Here is a 20,284-nt window from a genome sequence, read left to right as displayed (position 1 = left end):
TTACTTCAAATGATTTTCCAAATCAAAATATTTTATAACCTCTTTTCTGATATTTTACAACATGGGATCTAAATTCTCTTCTTGATTTTGTGTGATTTTTGTAACATTTTCTTGTTATTTTTCTATAATGACCCCTCATCTTTAGATAGTTAAGTCCCCTTACAGAGACAACCACAACAAATATTTCAACAAGAAGCCAATGTAGGAAAGAACTGCATAAGTTTAGGAAACAAAATTGAGTCATCACAGTAACTTGAGCTGCCTATTTGACAATGGTGCCTGGAATCCCAAGAATGTGAAGTGAAGGCCAGTAGGTGCTCTATGTGCCATCACTTAGCCTGGAGCTGACCTAGTCTCTGCACTTTGATACTGAGAGTTGAATCAGAGTTGTAGACTCTCACAACACAGAAGTAATTTATCCACATAATCCCTAGTAGTGGCTCTTTATGCCCTCTTTGAACCTCTCCATAATAGTGAACCTCACTAATGCTTCAGCTAAAGATAAACACATCTCATTGAATCTCAGATAGTTTTTCAGACTTTAGTAACAGTAGCTCTTTTGTCTTAAAAATAAATATCAATCTGACAAGTGCAACACTAGTGTTCTTCATCTATTTTGTGTATAGAAAAGAAGAGTCATTTGAGAAACATGTAGGCTTTTCCTTTCTGTTTACCTGTGTACTATATGTTACCTCTTTCTCAAAAAGATCTTAAATGAAATCATGTAAATCAGTTGGATACAATAGAACTATTGAAATAAAAATTTTAAATTCTGATAGATTTTGCTTTGAAGGTTAATATAGTTGCTAACACTTAAATGTAGCAGTGGAATTACTACAAATCAATATCAAAAAATATATAATGAATTACACATCATTCTCCTTATCTAACAGGAGAAAGAACATTAATTCATTTACGGAAGATTTCTCTTAGTTCTAAATTACAAGAGGAATTGCTCATGTATTATTTTACAAAAGATTGTATTATAAGTTTGTTCAGTGTATTCATTTGTACCCTCTAATACCTGGCCAAGAATAGAGCAGACCTTCACTTTTGTTATACATCATTCCAATACTAACCAGCCTTTTTCTTGATTCTGTTGGATGTAGAAGACAGAACATGAAGCCTAAAGTCCTACTGTTTCCAAAGTCGCTGGGGAAAAAAATCTACCATCATCATCTTTTTCTTGTCCAGTACTATGGCAATAGTTGCTGCACAAATCTAATATTAGTAGACAAGAATAAATGAGAACTAGTGACTGGTTAGAAACTATACCTGTGAAAGGGAGCAAGCATAGAGAAAGTCACACAGAGTACTGTCAGGAGCTTCTTGAATAGTTGAAAAGACTATTTTTTTTTTCAGGAAAAGCAGTATGAAACAAGCACAAGGTGCTAGCTCTTAAAGCAAGCGCTAATATGAAACAATGCAAGAAATTGAGAGTTTCTCTGCTTATTTGTTTGTTGTTCATTTGAAATCAGGGTCTCTTGTATGTTAAGTACTCCATCACTAAGCAACATAAACATGTCATTTGTTCTTTACACCAATCATTTTCCCAGTATGGATAGTTTAGAGTGTTGCTGCCTGAAATATTACAAATGAGCTCACTGAGTCTTCCAGTAGACATGCCCTTATGATTTTACAAGACTCTCTTCAGTTCTTGGATGAAGGGTGGAGAATGGAAGCTATGTTCAGTATTTTATCTTTGAAGGTCTTCATGATGCCTGGGGCATCTTAAAATGCACCAGGTGAAAATAAACTGCATTCTAATACTATCACAGTTGTTTAGACTTGAACCTCTCGGTTTTATCTTGAAATTCTTAATTCATTCGTGTACAGCTTAATCAAGGGGATTTTCTGAGAAATATCCATTGGGCTATTTTAACAATGTGCAATGATCAGACTGTAGGTACATCATCCTGAAAGGTATAATTTACTATACATGTGGGCTAAGTGGTGTATGTATGATATCAGATAGATAGATACATAGATACATAGATAGATACATAGATACATAGATAGATACATAGATACCCATACAGGCTATAAATTTATACAGCATGTTACTATATTGAATGCTAATGGTCACTGTAACACAATGGTGAGTACCTTGCATGTAACCATATCTCAGCATATTTGTTCATACCAGCATCTCAAACAACTGAGTAATGCATTGGAAAAGGATGCTGAAACAGCTACATCATGACAAGGTATAGGAATCTTTCAGCTACATTACATATACTCCTATGGTCCACTGTCATATGTGCAACCCATGACTAAAATGTCATGTAGCATTTGACAACTGAAGCCAGAGAGAGTACACAATATTTTCTGCATAAAATGAGTCAAGCCTAACTGCTATCTTCTCTAAGACTATGGGAATCATGCCTGTAATCTGCATTCCTCTGTCTAAATGTGGCAGTTCATTTACTATGATTATTATTACTGTGGAATCTCAGTTATATTCTAAGCCATCCCTTGAGGACAATAAGTTATGTTTAAACTGCACAAATTAGTTATTGTAAAATGAATGCCATTACAGTAACCACCACATTTGAAGGAGGCTGTTTGTACATTGGACAACAGGTAGTCATGGTGTTACCAAGGAGAGAAGGATAGATGTTTCAGACCCATTCTGAAGAAGGGAACTTTGTACTAGGTATACTTTAGAATGAATAACTGAAACAAGTGGCTGTATATTGCGCAGAATTAGCATAAGCCAGATACCTATGTGTTTAAAGCTGAGCTATTACAAGGACATAACAGTAAAGGCTCTCACATATACCGACGACTGGCAAGTGCAAATGAGCATGCTGATCATTATTTCACATCAGAGTTTATTATGACATGCAACTGCCAAAAATCAAAGCCAAAGCTAAGAAAAAAAAACAGCAGCTATCAACAGCATCATCTTTACATATGTAGCTGATCTGCCCCACAACCATCTTTCTGATTATCAAAAAGCCTGAGAATAGAGGGTAAAATGAATAAGAGGACTGCAAATTGTTGGCTAATTTTGAAACAATATACCACGTTGGAGGAAGGGAAGCACCAGCTGAGAGATAAATAGATATTCCCTAGAACATTTAAATTGTCCTAGAGTGCACCCGATACATTGGAGAATGATGGTCTCTAAGAAGCCACTCTGCTTCTGGAAGCTGAGTGGCACAAATACCTACCTTGGAAGAAGTTGGCATAGCAACTCTGCATTTTCATTGATGAGTCACATAGCAAACAGTTGCATGAAACAACTACTGAATATGCTTGCTTCTCCACAAAGAGGTTAAATCTCATAAGGCATTTGAGACTTCAGAAATAAAAATTCTCATTCTAATAACTTACAGCAGTTTATTGGCTGAACAGAAGATATTCATGATTCACAGAAAGATTTATACAGCTGTAAGTAAGCTGTCATTTAGACAGAAATAAGTCTATTCTCCCTGAAAATAGAAGCAATTCTCTGCTGACTAGAAAATAGCAAGGTGATATACAGAGGGGTTACAGTTACATAAGGCAATAAGTATATTTCTTGTCAAACTTGTTACCTCTTTCCTCATTTTTCTCCTACTTTCCCTCCCCCACTCTCCTACTCCTGAGCTGTACAGATCATTTGCAACATGTTGTCTTGTGTGTATCACTATTGCATTGGTTCCCCCCTTGTCCTTTGTCCCACCATTCTGTTGTTCCCCTTCCCTTTCCTAATTCAAATAAACATATATAAAATACCAGGGTATCAAATTCAAACAGTGTCAACAGAGGATATACCACAGGGGAAGAACATACAAACGAAACAAAAAAATCACACAATACATTAACCACCACAACAACAAAAAGAAAAACCTTTTGTGTCCATGTCTAGGAGTTCATTTCACTTAGCATCATCTTATATGGTCATATGTACTTAGCTATTGAGATATTCTGATCATCTGCTAAGATTATCCTAGACATATACTAATTATTGCAAATAAGAGAAACCATGGGACCTATGTTTCTTTGGGACTGGCTTACGTCACTTAATATGATTTTTCCCAAGAAAGAATGGCACTGCATCATTTCTAAGGTATTGTGTTGCTTTTTAAAAATGTATTCACTGTAAAAGATTTTTTACCTGTTGGCAGTAGGCCCCTGGAAATCTGGATCATATGTCCTTGGTTCACCTGCAGTTAAAACAAAGATCTTTTTAAACATATAAGCCAGTAGAACAGCAAATAAATACACATAAACTATAAAGAAAGCTCACCATTGCTTGGTGCAATGTCAAATTCTTTCTTTGGTCTAGAGAAACATTGTATGTGCCTGGGTTACAGCTGTTAATATCTTTCATTTTCTTTACCTAGAAGCAAGACTAGAAGAACTCAGTGGAGAACTATAACAGAGAACTGAGTTTTTCTCCTCCTACTGTACAAAGAAGCATCATTGGGAAATACATCTAGGGGAGGAAAACAAGAATCCCTTCTGATCTGCTACATCTGCCATTACCCAGGATTGCTTACTTATCACAACTTTTCCTTTCCTCCCAATCAAATAACAGTTCTGATTGGTCCTTATCATTTTGGTGGTAAGTTATATAAAACTACTATTATCTTATATAAATGTGACATTTATTGGCATTTTAAAAGATCTACCAGCATACTTTGTACCATTTGGGAAGACACCCTAGTCACTTATTGTTGCATTATAATTGTGATATATTACCTTCCTTTTTAATAATGACAGATGCATAAGAACAGGTTTATTTTTCTCCCTGATATGTCTGTATTATGGAATAAGTAGCAGTAACCAGATCTATAAAATCATTCTTGGTCAAAGGTCTACCTTTGTAATTCACTACTCCTCAGTCTGCCCCTGCAAGCACTTTTACCTCTTCTTTCAGGAATTTGTCCTTGTAAGAAACTCTGGTCCTGAACTAAAGACAGGAAATGGATTGGAAAAATACCTGAATGTATAAGCAACTGGACCCTGCCTGTACAAAGGGGAATGAAGCCAGGAAACTCAAGGGCCTCTTTACTGAAATCATGTTAAAGACAGGCAGCAATAAAGGAAGATAGATTTGCAATGGAAATCTAAACACTGGTCAGTCAGTGAATATTCATAAAACACTGATATTCTGAGAGCACTAAAGAGATGCATAAGGCATGGTCCCTATTTCAGGGACTTTAAATAAAAAAAGCAAGCGAAGATAATGATTCATTCACAAAATATTTCTTGAGAATATATGCCAGGCGATGCATAGCAATGTTTGAACAAATAATATTCCACATGTAACTATTAATAAAATATTAAATTATGCATTGGTATGGTTTGCATGCTTGTCTTCTTCCAAAATTTATGTTGACAATCCATGGTGTAGTAGTTGTAAGAGGTAGAGTCTATTGAGGAGTGACTGAGCCAGATGTGTTTCACTCCCATGAATTAAGAGTAATGCCTTCTGAAATAACCTTTCGGAGTGTTCTCTAGTCATTGGAAAGTCATATGTTCTGCCATGCTAGAAGGCAGGATTCCTCATTTTGGTATCTTCAGTCAAGTGAGGAAGACACATTATGGAAGCACAGATTAACCCCCTCCCAAATGCAAAGGCTGCCAGTGCCTTGATCTTAAACTCATAAGCCTCTAGAGCTGTGAAAAGCAAATTCTATTATCTGTAAGATACCCAATCTTATACTAGCAGGGATAAACCAAGATGTGGTAAAAAAATCTTAAGTGTATTTATTATAAGAGTTCTGAACATGTAAGTTTCATCAAGGACTAGAATAGTCCAGAGAGCTCCATTCCAGAAGTGACATTTTTGTGGAAGACTGGAACAAAAGAGAAAGGACCGATATTCTTGTTAAGTGAGACTAGAATTCTGTTACAGTTCATAAATACTTATTTATTACCTTTTATGTGCATTGAATAACTTCTGCCTTTAACATCAATTATATTACAAAGAAGAACATGAAAACAGTAAAGGGTACAAAACATATGCTATAAGAGTCCTAGGGAAATTCAGGTCCCATTCAATGGAAAACAGTAAGGAAGGACTCAGAGCTTCAGTATTTGTAGATGGATAGGTAAAGTTTACATATAAAGAGTTGGATTGAATAAAATACACAGATGTGGGAATAAATAGCATGTTGTAGCAGTGGTGAAAAGATCAGACTAATTGGAATGATGGATAATGGGGAAGGAGGAAGACAAAATAAGACTGAATATATAGTGAAGTACCACGTTACATAAAGATAAAGAAAAAAGCGGGATGGAAGTCATTTTGTATAGGATAGGCCACAGGGATCCACAGGAGGATTTTGAACCAAGTAGAAGAACAGTAGAAGCAAGATTTAGAAAGAGCAATCTAAGCTGAGTACTGGTGGCTCATGCTTTTAATTCTAGCTACTGAGGATGCTAAAACCTGGAAGATGGTTGTTCAAAAATCATTCTAGGCAGAAAAGTCCTTGAGACTCCATATCCAACTAACTATCAAAATGACAGCCTGGAAGTATGGCTCAAGGGTAGTAGAGTGCTAGCCATGAGTAAAAAAAAAAAAAAAAAAAGCCAAGTGAGAGAGAAAGGACCTGAGTTCAAGCCCTAGCATCAGTACAAGAAGAAGTTGAAAAAGAAGGAGAAAAGGAGGAAAATGAAGAGGAAGAAGAAAAAGAGGAGGAGGAGGAGGAGCAAAAGGAGAAGTTGAAAAGAAGGAAATGGACAAGAGGAAGAGGAATATACATATTGTTCTACAATGAACAAAGCCAAAGAGACTAATAAAAACCTACTGCAAAAACAAGTGTAGAGTAATGTGAATCACTCTCTAAATGATGGCAATAGTAAGATTTAAGATTCAACAAGAGAATTAGAGTGCCTACTCAATATTGCTTAATTGCAGGTGACACTAGACAGGTCTTTTGACTATTGACATTTTTATTTCCATACTTGTATGTGTGAATAATAGAATCTATCCTATAAAGTTGTCATGGCAATTAAATTAATGAACAGTAAAAGTGTTTGGTGTCTGGTACTTAGTAAGCTTCCACCGATCTCTAGTATTAGTCTTAATACTACATCAAAAAGGTTAGTGGAATTTGATAGATAATAAAACTTGTGGGGATAAGTGAGACAAGTCAAAGATAGCTCCATTCAAGTGACTCCAGATCTTCTGGAGGTGTCATAATAGAGTGATGTTATTATGACAATAACAATACTATTTTACGTGGTTTCGGCATCAAATGCTATATAAGAAACGATTTGTGTGTATTATTTGTTTGGTCAGAATAATTTTATAATACAAATAGTTGGAAATTATTTGTTTCACTTTTGAGATGAGAGAGCACATAGAGGCCAACAAATATGTCCACAGTTAGACAGTTGATCAATGATCTACCTAGGAGCTCCATACTGCTGGCCTGTTGTAAAAAAAAAAAAAGAAAAAGAAAAAAAACTGATCCCATGGTTGTACTATGCAATGTCAACTACAGAGGAAAATATGTAAAATACTTGTTTAAAAAAAAAAAAGAAATGCTTGTGTACTTCAGTGCCAATTTCTCTGACATATTTTCAGCCCCTCTTATTCAGACCACGTCTCTAACTGCCTCACTGTAACAGATAGTTTTAGGAGTGGCTGTCTTCTTTTATATGGGCCTAATTCATGTGTCTCCATTCCAAAAAGGTGATTCTTGAGCAGCTGAGCTTCTCTCCTATGTCTGTTCTGGCTTAGATCACTGGATCTGGTTTGGACACTGGACCCAAACTGAGCCAAATTTTCTATCCCAAGAAGAACCCTGAAGAGATGAAGATGAAGGAAGATTCAAAAATTTTAGAAATTTCAGAGAGAAATTACCAACAGAAATGTACTAATAGAAGCAGAAATGGAAATGTTGGTGACCTGTATAGTCTTCATCTGGTCCTGCCATTACAAACATTATACTGAATTTCTTTTGCTTTGTTTTTTTTTTTTTTTTTTTTCTGGCATACTCACCCAGATTTCAGTGCTAGAAATTGAGTGCATGGCCTCATGCATGCTAAGGAAGTGCTCTACCACTAAGCTGTATATATCACAAGCACTCCTTTTGTTTTTAACTAGTTCAAATTGGTAACATACAACTAAATATTCTACTACTAATTCACTCTTTGCTTTTTTTTCTTTTTTTATTACATTTACATAGCTATACAAAGGACTTGCTGCTTAACAAAGCAGTTTATTAATACGTGTCTTGATCACTGTCACCCCTTTCAACATTTTCATCCTTCCTTCCCCTACACACCCCTTCCCTCACTCTTAAGTTCATAGATTATACACTAACTTCTTGACTGCATTCTTCCCCTCTTCTCCTCTTCCTTGTATACTCTTTTCCCCTTGCTGCCAACCAACCTCTTTCAAGTATCTGCTTCTTTGTGTGTGTGTGTGTGTGTGTGTGTGTGTGTGTCTGTGTCTGTGTGTGTCTGGGTGTCTGTCTGTATGTCTGTGTGTCTGTGTGTGGGTGTGGGTGTCTGTGTCTGTGTCTCTGTGTCTGTATAGGCATGCATGAGCACGTGCCAGTTATAGGGCTTGAACTAATGGCATAGGTATGATTCCTAAGCTTTTGTGTTCAACGCTAGTGTTCTACTACTTGAGCCACAGCTCCACTTCTGGCTTTTTGCTAGTTCATTAAAGATAAGAGTCTCACAGACTGTTCTTCAGATCTTAACCTTCCAAGAAGCTAAGATTGCAGGCATGAGCCACCAGCACCCAGACACACTCTTTTTACTTGCCTGACATTTCAACAATTTATTTGAACAACATTTATTTTTTATTTTTATTTTTTTTAGTTTGTCTTTTTTTTCTTTTTTTTTTAATTGTAAAAATACTATACAGAGGGGTTACAATTACATGAGCAAGATAATGAGTACATTTCTTATCAAGCATTGCCGCCTCTTCCTTTGTTTCCTCTTCCCATCCCTTCCTATCTCCTCCCCTCCCCACGTGCCAAAGTTGTAAAGTTCGTTTTTCCACAAAACGTCTTGTACATCTCATTGTTGCAATGGGTCCACCTGTATCCCTATTTAAACAATTTGTTTTTTTTTTCCTCCCCCTCCACAAATTATACCAACATCAAATACAGTGAAAACAGGGGTTATATCGTGGGGGAGGGACATACAAAGCAACTAAGAAATCATCTTATAAATATGTTAGAAACAATCGCATGAAAGAAAAAAAAATATTTGAATACTTATCTTGAGGCTCACTTCGCCTAACATCAACTTATCTGACCTTTTCTGCTTGTCTCAGACATATGCTAGTTATTGCAAATAAGGGAAACCACAGGACCTATGTTTCTTTGGGCTTGGCTTACTTAATATAATTTTTTCCAAGTCTTTCCATTTCCTAACAAATGGGGCAATGCCATTCTTTCTGATGGAGGCATAGAATTCCATTGTGTGTATATATCACATCTTGATTCATTCATCTACTGAGGGGCATCTGGGTTGGTTCCATAGCTTAGCTATGGTAAATAATGCTGCAATAAACATAGTTATGCTGGTAGCTTTAGTATGGTCTTGTTTGTGATCATTTGAGTAAATGCCCAAAAGTGGGATCGCTGGGTCATAGGGGAGCTCTATGTGGAGTCTTTTGAGGAACCTCCATACTGCTTTCCAAAGTGGTTGAACAAGTTTACACTCTCACCAACAATGCAGTAAGGTTCCCTTCTGTCCACATCCCCTCCAGCATCTGTTGTTATTACAGTTCTTGATTATAGCCATTCTAACTGGGGTGAGGTGGTATCTCAATGTTGTTTTGATATTGCATTTCTTTTATTTGCATTTCTTTTATGAGCATTTCTTCATGTGTCTATTGGCCATCCTTCTTTCCTCTTCAGAGAAGTTTCTCTGTAAGTCTTTAGCCCACATATTTATTGGGCAGTTGTTTCTTTGAGGATTTGTTGTTGGGGGATTTAATTTTTTGATGAACAACATTTATTATGTTAACATTTATTGCCATAAACTGCTGACAGGTATGTAAGGATGAAAATTTCAGACTATACATCTCTAAATTTGTATAAGCAGTGTAAACTTGAGATGTAATTCCAACATTCTGGAGTAAGAACTGTGGTAGAGACATTGCAGAGGGCACCCATGGGACACAGAAAGGTCATGAATGGACAGGCTTGCAAAGCTCCTGACAAACACCATTTCAGCCTCACTTTCTACCTGTTTTCTAGCCCCAGGCTGTTTGATATGGCTCTTCCACTCTGATTTTGATTTTACATTATTCCTCATCCTAGATTGTAGTCCTAAATTCTGGCTGAGTTAACTACAATATTTCAAAACTATTTTGGGATATAATTTTGTACACCCTACCCACTCCAAGTGCTCTAATTCTATAGATTTGGGGTAGACCTGGGGAACTTGTATTTTTTTTTAATGTCTCAGCAAATAATTCTGATGCACAGAAAGTTTTAGAAATTGTGAGGCTACTTGATTATACTCTAGCGGTCATGATTTCTATCTGTTTGTTCATAGCCCTTAATCTTAGCTCTTACAAAAGACAAAACCTAATGGAATAAATGAAGAGAAAGACAGATCATCATGACATATATGAGGTTTGGGAAATACTACACTTAGGGATTAAAAGCAAAATAAAAGAGTCATTGGAAGAGACATAAAAATAATGTTCAAGAAGGTCAATGAATGTCAAGAAAGAGAAATAATCATGAATTCCACATAAAAATAATTATTAAATGAATATTTATTCATAGCAAGGTCTCCTGTAAATGCTTGACACATGAGTGTACCATCCTGCCCAGTTCCAGGTAGAATGAAATGTGAAACTGACCCCATAGACTGTACCATGCAATAACCCTTTTATATTTATTATTATTATTTAATGCATCTAGTAGTTCTCTGAAATATTCTATTATACCATTTTACAGATAGGAAGCAAAAACACAATAGAGAAAGCTAGTTTGCTCTGGTCCATTAACCTAAAAAGAGGACAATGTGGTACTGGACACTACACAGTCTAACCCCAAAACCCGTTATTCACTGAGTATCTTAAAGTCATTCCACAGACAAAAGCTGAATGAAGGCAGACTGAAAGGATTAACAATTTATATTGATCCCACAATTACCTGCTTTTTTACATTAAAATAGACAGACTAGTTTAAAAGAATTTAGGCTAGCTTTCAGTGTTGTGATATGTACCTCACTAAGTGAAAAAGGAGATAACATTGTGAAAGAAATGCCATTGTTAAACTTGCCCGAAAAGCTGATACTTTCTTATTGGAAATTCTGATTACCTTATATTTTAGTTAAAAATATGGTAAAACCACAGTCAAATGATAAGATTTAGCTGACTCCAAGGAGTAATGACTGCTGGAAAGTGATGACTTCACCCTGCCCCATGTGCTAACAGAATATGCATTGTGATGCAAATTTTTATTTCCTGCAAATCAATACAGGGTAATGCTTTCACAGAGGCCCCTCAGTGCTATAATTGCATCTCTGGAATAAAGCGACTGAGAGGCCAGCTAAAGAACCACTGTGCTTCTCTGTTATATGGCTTGGCTAGCTGAATACAATTCATATTTCTCACTTAAAGAAAATGAAAAAAACTAAAATTAGGTGATATTTTATAAGCTTCTTAGTTTTATCTCTGAAAAGCATTTATTACTGGCAGCTACACATTTGTTATTGTAGTTACCAGTTTGCAATGCACCCTTGCAAATACAATTTTCTTCCTAGAAATAATTCTTGAAGATTAAGGAAAATAGTCCAGGTCATTAATTCAATTCTGGGAAGCAGGTTTCACATGATTCAATTGAAAGTAAATGGGCATGGTAAAATAGTCAGTGATGCTTTGAAAGACTCAATTCTTTCAAAGCAATATGCTTCTCAAAGAAAATGACAATATAGCTACCTACCACTGATACGCATAAAAAATAAGGAATCCAAAAACATTCACTTTATTCCTTCAGAAATATTTTCCTTTAGAGACAAGCTAATATGATTCAGAGTTCAGAGGGTTGACTCCAGTGAGATGATGAAGGTCTGAGAACTTAAAATCTACCCACGGTGAACCATCAAGGCAAGAAACCTTCCAGCAAGAAGGGCAAAGTAGAGTTACATGAAATTAAAATTGGCATTAATAGCTGGGCACTGGTGGCTCACGCCTGTAATCCTAGCTACTCAGAAGGCTGAGATCTGAGGATCACGGTTCAAAATCAGCCTGGGCAGGGAAGTCCGTGAGACTCTTATCTCCAATAAACCACTAGAGAACTGGAAGTGGAGCTGTGGCTCAAGTGATAGAGCACTTGCCTTGAGCTGAAGAGCACAGGGACAGCCCCCAAGCCCAGAGTTCAAGTCCCACAAATGACAAAAAAAAGAAAAGAAAAGAAAAATTGGCATCAATAGCTAAAAATAACCAATTAAGAATTACAAATAATTAAATCTTTGCTTTATTTTTTAAGTATTTTTATTGTGCTATGTCTATAGAAGAGGGCTTACCATTTAATCTAAGAAAGGGTTTCCTTTTCCTCCAAGTCTCAACAAAGGAGAAGGAACCACATAAGCGGCCATTTCTTGGATGATTGTATTCTCTCAGCCCAACACAGATGGCCCTTTTTGTGATCTAGCCCATGTCACAAATCTTACTTTTTACAGCTAACATAGGGTGTTAACTTCTGGCAATTCTATATTATCAGTGTTTGTCCTCTCAAATCAACTGTCTTACCTACTCTTCCCTCTGATTCCCTCACAAATTCTCCATTTACCTTCAAAGGAATGAGGGCTGACCTATTTGTTGCTGTGCCAGCAGGTAGAGCCCACTTAAGCCAGAAATTAGAGCTGAGACTTATCATCACATAACCCCATCCCAGAGCACCTATTTGTATCCTCTGAGACACATATCTATTATTTGCGTTGTTGAGCTTAATATACAGCATCACATTATATGATGTACTACTAATGAGAACAATGGTTCCCCCAAAAGGTCCATATCCTATTCCACAGATCCTGGAAATATGTCATTTGATGCACAAAAGGGAAAGCTGCTGATGTTATTTAACTAAAGTACATGAGACAGGAATCACTAAGGTCCTAAAATGAGAAGATGGAAACAAAAGAATCAAAGGATTAAATGGAACAAACAAACAAAGTTAAAGTAATACTATGTTGAGAAACTCAACTGGCCATTGCTGGCTTTGAAGATTGAAATCACAAGCTGATGAGTATAGAAACTTCAAGAAGTTGGGAAATGGGGCAAAAGAAAGAATGCTCCAGATAGAAGGCTCCCTGCCAATGCCTTGGTTTTAGATCACTAAAAACTATTGTGAGCCTTCTGAGTGCGAGAATTATAAGATAATAATTCATATTATTTTGAGGTAATTCATTATAGTAGCAATGGGAAGTAGTACATATAGCCATTTCTCCTAGAAACTGGGTTTCTGTCCTGAAACTAGTTAACAGGCTCTTAGTGTTACACTAATTTGAACATTCTTTTCCCTCATCATTAGCACCAACTGAGTAACCAATTTTTAACTTCAAGATCAGTTTAGAGGGCTGAGTGTGGTGGCTTATACCTGTACTCCAGTTATTTCAGAGGATAAATGGGAAAAGCATAGTTTAAGGCCATTCCGGACCAGCCCAAAACAATCAGAATAACAACAACAAACCCATTAGCACCCTATCAAAAGAAAAACAAGCTGGACATGGCAGCACACATCTATATCTCAGTCACTTAGAAAATGTATGTAGGTAAACTGAAAGTATGAGACTAAAAATAACTAAGCAAAAAGTACTGGAGATGTGGCTCAATTGCTTAGCAAGTCTAAGACTTTGGGTTCAAGACCCCAGTATTATAAAAAGAGAAAAAAGAAACTAGTCAGAGCTCACAAAGTAAGTACAGGAAGAAGTAGCAAAAACTGGTAAATACAAACTGAGCAGTAAATTGCCTGGTACCAAATGTCATCTGTACCATTTACACATTATAAGATACTGAAAAAAATGATTTTTTCCGGTCTAAATTTCCATTTATATCTCTATAAAGTGATAGTAGAGGCTGGGAGATGGTCAGACCTATAATCCTAGAAAATCAAGAGAGTGAGACTGGAGGTGACAGTTAAAAGCCAAAAGTCCATGAGACTTATTTCCAATTAATCACCCAAAAGCTGGAAGTAGAACTGTGGTTCAAGTGGTAGAGTGGCTTGCTCACTGCCTTGAGCACAGAAGCTCAGGAAGAGTGCCAAGAACCCGAGCTCAAGCCCCAGATCCAGAAAAAAAAAGATTGTAGAGGGAGAAAATAAGTATGGCACAATGTCTGTCTTCAGAAAAGACCATCTAACATGAGAGTCATAAAATCTATGTAAGTTACCCTAATAATAAAAGTAGATCACTGCAGAATCAATGCATTCCAATGTTGACTGAGGTGACAATTTGACTAGAAGTAACACCAATAATTCTAGAAGATTTCTGGGTGTTTTTTCCCCCTTTGGGGGAAAAGGAATTTTAAGCTTGCTTATGGGAAAGCTGGACTAAAGCATGTGCTCAATGTTACAACTTCACTGAGAGAAGGAAACACAGCAGCTGTTAGACAGGGAGCACATAATACAAGGAATTGAGGTTAGACTTAAAGGTCCCTGGCAATCTGAAAAGGTAACACAGTTGTCTGAGTGGGTTTTTTTGTTGTTGTTGTTTGTTTTCTTTCTTTGTATCAGTTGGTTGTGGGGCCTGAACTCTGGGCCTGGGCGCTGTCCCTCAGCTCTTCAGCTCAAGGCTAACGCTCTACCACTTGAGCCACAGCGCCCCTTCCGGATTTTTTCTGCATATGTAGTGCTGAGGAATTGAACCCAGGGCCTCATGCACGCAAAGCAAGCATTCTACCATTGAGCCACCTTCCCACCCCCAGTGGTCTGGGCGTTTACATACCTGCACAATAAAGAGGTACAGAGGAAGTTAAAGTAGATGAAGCAACAAGAGGATTGCTGGCATATTCCAAGCACCCATCCATACCCCATACCATCGACAATGATAGGTGCCAACTAAGGCTACAGAAGTGAAGGGGAAAGGAGGAAGACAATTCCAGAACATTACAGAATCCATCTGGTGGGGGTGAAAAACAATGAAGAGAACTATGCTTCATCACCTAATGACCACAACATTTCAAGCAGAAAATTATGCTCATTCCAGAAACTTCTCTCAGGCAGAAGCATGGCCCCACATTAAACATGGTAAGATAAATAGAAATGCAAATGGGACTTCTTCAGCCCTGATTTCAAACAGAACAATACAGTGGTATCATAACCTCATGAAGATTGTTCCTCTCCAGTGTGAGTAACTTCCTTAACATTGGGTATGGTGAATAATCTAATATTACGTGTCAAATCTCCTGATTTAATAAAGATTATTGTCTAATCACAAGGATGATTTTAAAATCATTTGAAATAGTTTGTCTTCTATGGCTACAAATGATGAACAAGTCATTCATAACCTAAGAAGTAATACCTAAAAGAAGAACTCTACCTTCATGGAACAGCAAAAAGACAACATACATAAAACACTCCAGTTCTTCATAGACTGACTACATCAGTGCTAGTAGAAGACATGGGAAATTCATCTTTGCAAAAATGACTCTTTTTTTTTTTTTTTTTGCTGTGGTGACAAAGCAGTGAATTAGTGCTATAGAACAGGCATGAATTATTGGATAATCACATATCTGCTTGGAATAAATAAAAATTTGAATCAATACTGATTTAAAAGTGAGTCTAGAAGCAAAGAAGAACGTGAATTGAGTTTGAAGCTTAGTAGATTTGGTGTTCTATATTTCTTTCTAGCTATATTTATAATTTATTACTTATCACAAGGCACATACACACACACACACACACACACACACACACGGCCCATGACCAACTCTACACAGGAGCAACTCTTTATTTTCTATTTGTTTACTTATCTATTTTTATTGTAAAGGTGATGTGCAGTGGGATTACAGTTACATAAATCAGGTAATGTGTACATTTCTTTTGAACAGTGTCACCTCTTTCCTTATTCCTCATTTTCTCCCAGTATTTTCCTTTCCAATCTCCCTCCTCCACAAGGTATATAGTACATTTTTTCTCTTTTCTTTTCCAAATTTTTATTGTAAAGATAATGTTACATAAGTCAGATATTGAGTGCATTTCATTTTATTTTGAACGATATCACCCCCTCCCTCATTTTCCTCCCAGTTTTCCCCTCCTGACTTCTCCATGCCAAGTTGTATAGTTCATTTCCAACACAGTGTCTAATGAGTAACACTGCTAAATTAGTTCTTTGAAGAAATATTTATCCAAGTCTTTATAGTTGGATTCTTTAATCTCTTTTTTCTTGAGTTGTTAGGAGTCCTTTACTTATTTTACATTTTAAACCTTTATCAGATACTTAATTTGCAAGCATCTTCTGCATTTATGTGTTTTTAAATTTTTCTTGAAAGTGTCTTTTAATACACAAAATTTTTTCAATGTTGATGCAATCCAATTTACTCTATTTTCTCTCTTCCTTTTTCCTTTGTCTTTCTTTTTCTCTTTTTTATATACTTTTATTGTAAAGATATGTACATTTTACAGTTACAAGAGTAAGGTAAATAGTACATTGCCTATCAAGCTATCAAGGATTGTTACCTCCTCCTTTGTTTTTCCCCTAACATCCCTATTTTCCCCACCTCCCCAACTCCTCCCTCTCCCCCCAAAGTTGTAAAGTTCGTTTTCAACATAATATCTTGTATATCTTGTTGTTACAATGGGTCAACCTGTATCCTTATTTCAGCATTTTATTATTTCCCTTCCACTCTCCAAATTAGAAAAATGTATATACAAGATGCAGGGCACCAAAATCAAATACAGTGAAAACAGGGGTTATACCATGGGGAAAGGACATACAAAAGACACACAAAAAAATCACATAGTGCATTAAAAACAACAGCAACAAAGAAAATATCTCTTGTGTCCATATCTTGGGGTTCATTTCACTTAGCATCATCTTATATGGTCATATGTACAAAGCTTTTGACCTTTTCTGCTTGTCTGGTAAGATTATCCTAGACGTATATGTGTACCTCATACCTAGACGTATATCCAAAGGAATGTAAGTCTCTGTATAAGAAAGATACCTGCACATCAACACTACTTACAGTAGTCAAACTATGGGCCTTGAATAGGTTTGTATCAACTATAATGGATAAAGAAAATGTGATACATACATGCATACATACAATGGATTATTATTATCCAGCTTCAAAGAATGAAATGTTATTTACAGGGAAAATGGGTAGCACTTGAGAGTGTTAAGTTAAGTAAGCCAGACTAAGAAAGACAAATATTGCATGTTCTCTCTTACCATACACAGAATCTAGATATAGAAAAAATAAATGAGTGACAAGAATGTAAAATGGAGTGACTAAAGAAACCAATAGGAAGGAGAGAAGAGAAGGTAAAGTGAATGAGCATCATAGGCATGTATGAAATAAAGAAACCAATTAAATCATTTTGTAAAAGAAAAGTGGTCACCAGAGACTCACACCTGTAATCCTACCTACTCAGGAGGCTGAGATATGAGGATTTTGGTTTGAAGCCAGGCTGGGCAAAAAAATCTGAGAGACTCATCTCTAATTAACAAACAAAACACTGAAACTGAAGTCATGACAAGTGGTAGAGCACCAACCACAAGCAAAAGAGACAAACTGAGGGTATAAGGGCCTGAGTTCAAGCTCTAGTACCAGTACAGACAAACACATACAAGCACAGAAATAAAAAGCTCTTAACTGTAAAGATGTAAAAGCTAACCTATGAAACACTTATGAAACTGTATAATTGCACTTATAACAAATGATGTAGCGGGTGCTGGTAGTTCATGTCTGTAATCCTAGCTACTCAGGAGACTGAGATCTGAGGACTACAGTTTAAAGCCAACCTGGACAGGAAAGTACATGAGACTCTTATCTCCAATAAACCACCAGAAAACCAGTGGTGCTGTGGCTCAAATGATAGAGTGCTAGCCTTGAACTGAAGTGCTGAGGGACACTGCCCAGGCCCAGAGATCAAGCTACACAACCGACCCTCCCCCCCAAAAAAGAGCTAAACATGACCTAAAACTTCATATTTTAGTCCTATCTTTAAAATATGTAACTCAGAAAGTCATTTTGTCTTCTTATATCGTAGTTTCAGTTAAAGGTTGGATATAATCCATAGTAATGTCATATCTGGAAAATCAAATGAGATCATAAGTGAAATTTATAAACATGAGACATTTCTGTGTATCTCAGCATATTATGATTACTATACTGCTAGGTATTGACAAACATACATGAAATACCTACAAATAGTAAATCAGTTTTAGCTTGAATATTATTTTAGTATATATTTTTAATTTCCATATTTTCTTAATCATATTTGTATTATCTATAAACAGTTCTACAAAGAGTTATCATTAAACAAATCAACTTGTGAATGCAATGTATCTTGGTTGATGTTACCTCTTTTATCATTCTATTCTTCACTTCCTACTCAATCCTCCCCTCGATTGTCTTAATTTTATGTATTTAATATTATGACTGTATTCTCCTCTCACTCTTCCTCCTTCTTTTCACTTGTCTATTTTTCCCTTTTCCTTCTCAAGATCAATTTTAATTCTTACCCTCAAACCATCCATTCTGTCTTGTTATCTGACCCACAAATCTTACAAAAAAAGGGAAGCATCTTCTTTATGCCTTCCTTTCTAGCCTTACTCCTGAAGCTTTGGAGCCTCTATAACAATACAACATGCTTCCCAGATCTTATCTCCAAGAGCTCTTAAACTTGGAAGGTCAAGCAGCTTGCAGTATTTAACCATTACTTTTTTTAAAATGTTATTTATTGTAAAAATACTGTACAGAGGGAGCTAAAAAATAGAATGAAAGAAAGCCTCTTCAGTAAATGGTGCTAGCAAAATTGTTTAATCACCTGTAGAAAACTAAAGCTAGATCCTTATATATCACCCTGCATCAGAATCAACTCCAAATGGATCAACTATTATTGATAGAGTGCTCTTAATATATCAAAGTGTCCTGACAAAACTTCTCTTTGAATGAATTTCAACCTCTTAAAAGACACCTCTGAGTATTTGCAAAAATTTATTTCATTTTCACTAAGCACTGGGACAGTATCAGAGACATGAATATGTTTATGACATAACTCCTTGTGTGGAAAAATTGTGCAGTTTTAGGAGCCAGAACACACACATGTACAATTGTTGTTATAATTCCAGAAAAAACTGAGTGCTTAGAGTGGAGAATGAGAAAGGCCTTGGGGAAATGTGAGAGAAGGCCAGTTCACACACAGTTGTGAAATGAGGGAAATCTCTACAAGGGAGGTGGTGTGCAAACTATATATTGAAACTGAGTAAGAGGCTGAGCTCTTGGGTGGAGGAAGGACATCATGAAGTGGTGAAATTGACTGTGCCAAAAAACCACTGTGCTGAGCAGGAGGAACTGGGAAATGCTGTCAGCTACTTTTTTGCTGAAGGCCCATTCTGATTGGCTAGTTTTATTTCTCTTATCCATTAGACTTTTACTCTGCTCCCATATCTCAGAATAACAACTATAACTCAACAAGTTATATGTCATACATCACTTCCTGAAAATGTGTTCAAGAATTTAAAGACAGTTGGGGAAATAGCATGCTTATAAACTGCTTGTCAAAGCTGATTCAAAACTTTGGCAAAGTAGCAGGGTATAAAATTAACCCCCCAAAATCAATGGCTTTTCTGTATGCCAACAATGAGAAAAGTGTGACTGAAATTAGGAAAGCAACTCCATTTGTAATAGCCCCACAAAAAATAGAACACCTAGGAATTAACCAAAGAAGCAAAGGACCTCTATGATGAAAACTTTAAAAACTTGAAAAAGGAAATCAAAACAGAACTTAGAAAATGGCAAAAACTCCCATGCTCCTGGATTGGAAAGATTAACATCGTGAAAATGGCAATACTTCCCAAGGCTATCTACAAATTCAATACGATACCTTTCAAAATTCCAACCTCATTCTTCAAGGAAAGAGAAGAGGCAATCCAAAAATTCATATGGAACAATAAAAGACTCCGAATAGCAAAAACGCTCCTCAACAGAAAGAACACTGCTGGAGGAATATCAACACCAAATCTCAAACTCTACTATAAAGCCATAGTAATCAAAACAGCTTGGTACTGGCACAAGTACAGACCTCAGGACCAATGGAATAGAATTGAAAACCCAGAAATGAACCCACAGACCTATAGCCACCTATTCTTCAATAAGAGAGCTAAAAAAAAAAAAAAAAAAAAAAAGAATGGA

The 20,284-nt window shown here is 36.4% G+C and overlaps 1 protein-coding gene across 1 annotated transcript in view; it reads right to left on the bottom strand.

Annotated features, from left to right (window-relative positions):
* Nucleotides 1-20,284, bottom strand: part of Slc44a5 (solute carrier family 44 member 5) — a 282,321-nt gene that overhangs the window by 125,139 nt on the left and 136,898 nt on the right. Inside the window, exon 3 of the mRNA XM_042685519.1 lies at nucleotides 4,106-4,154. Coding sequence (XP_042541453.1) covers nucleotides 4,106-4,154 — 49 coding nt within the window. The remainder of the gene's footprint in view (nucleotides 1-4,105; nucleotides 4,155-20,284) is intronic.

Source organism: Dipodomys spectabilis, unplaced genomic scaffold (genome assembly GCF_019054845.1).
Source record: "Dipodomys spectabilis isolate Male_0828 unplaced genomic scaffold, ASM1905484v1 ptg000002l, whole genome shotgun sequence".
NCBI classification, from domain to species: Eukaryota; Metazoa; Chordata; class Mammalia; order Rodentia; family Heteromyidae; genus Dipodomys; species Dipodomys spectabilis.
This window is presented reverse-complemented; position numbering and strand designations above follow the sequence as displayed.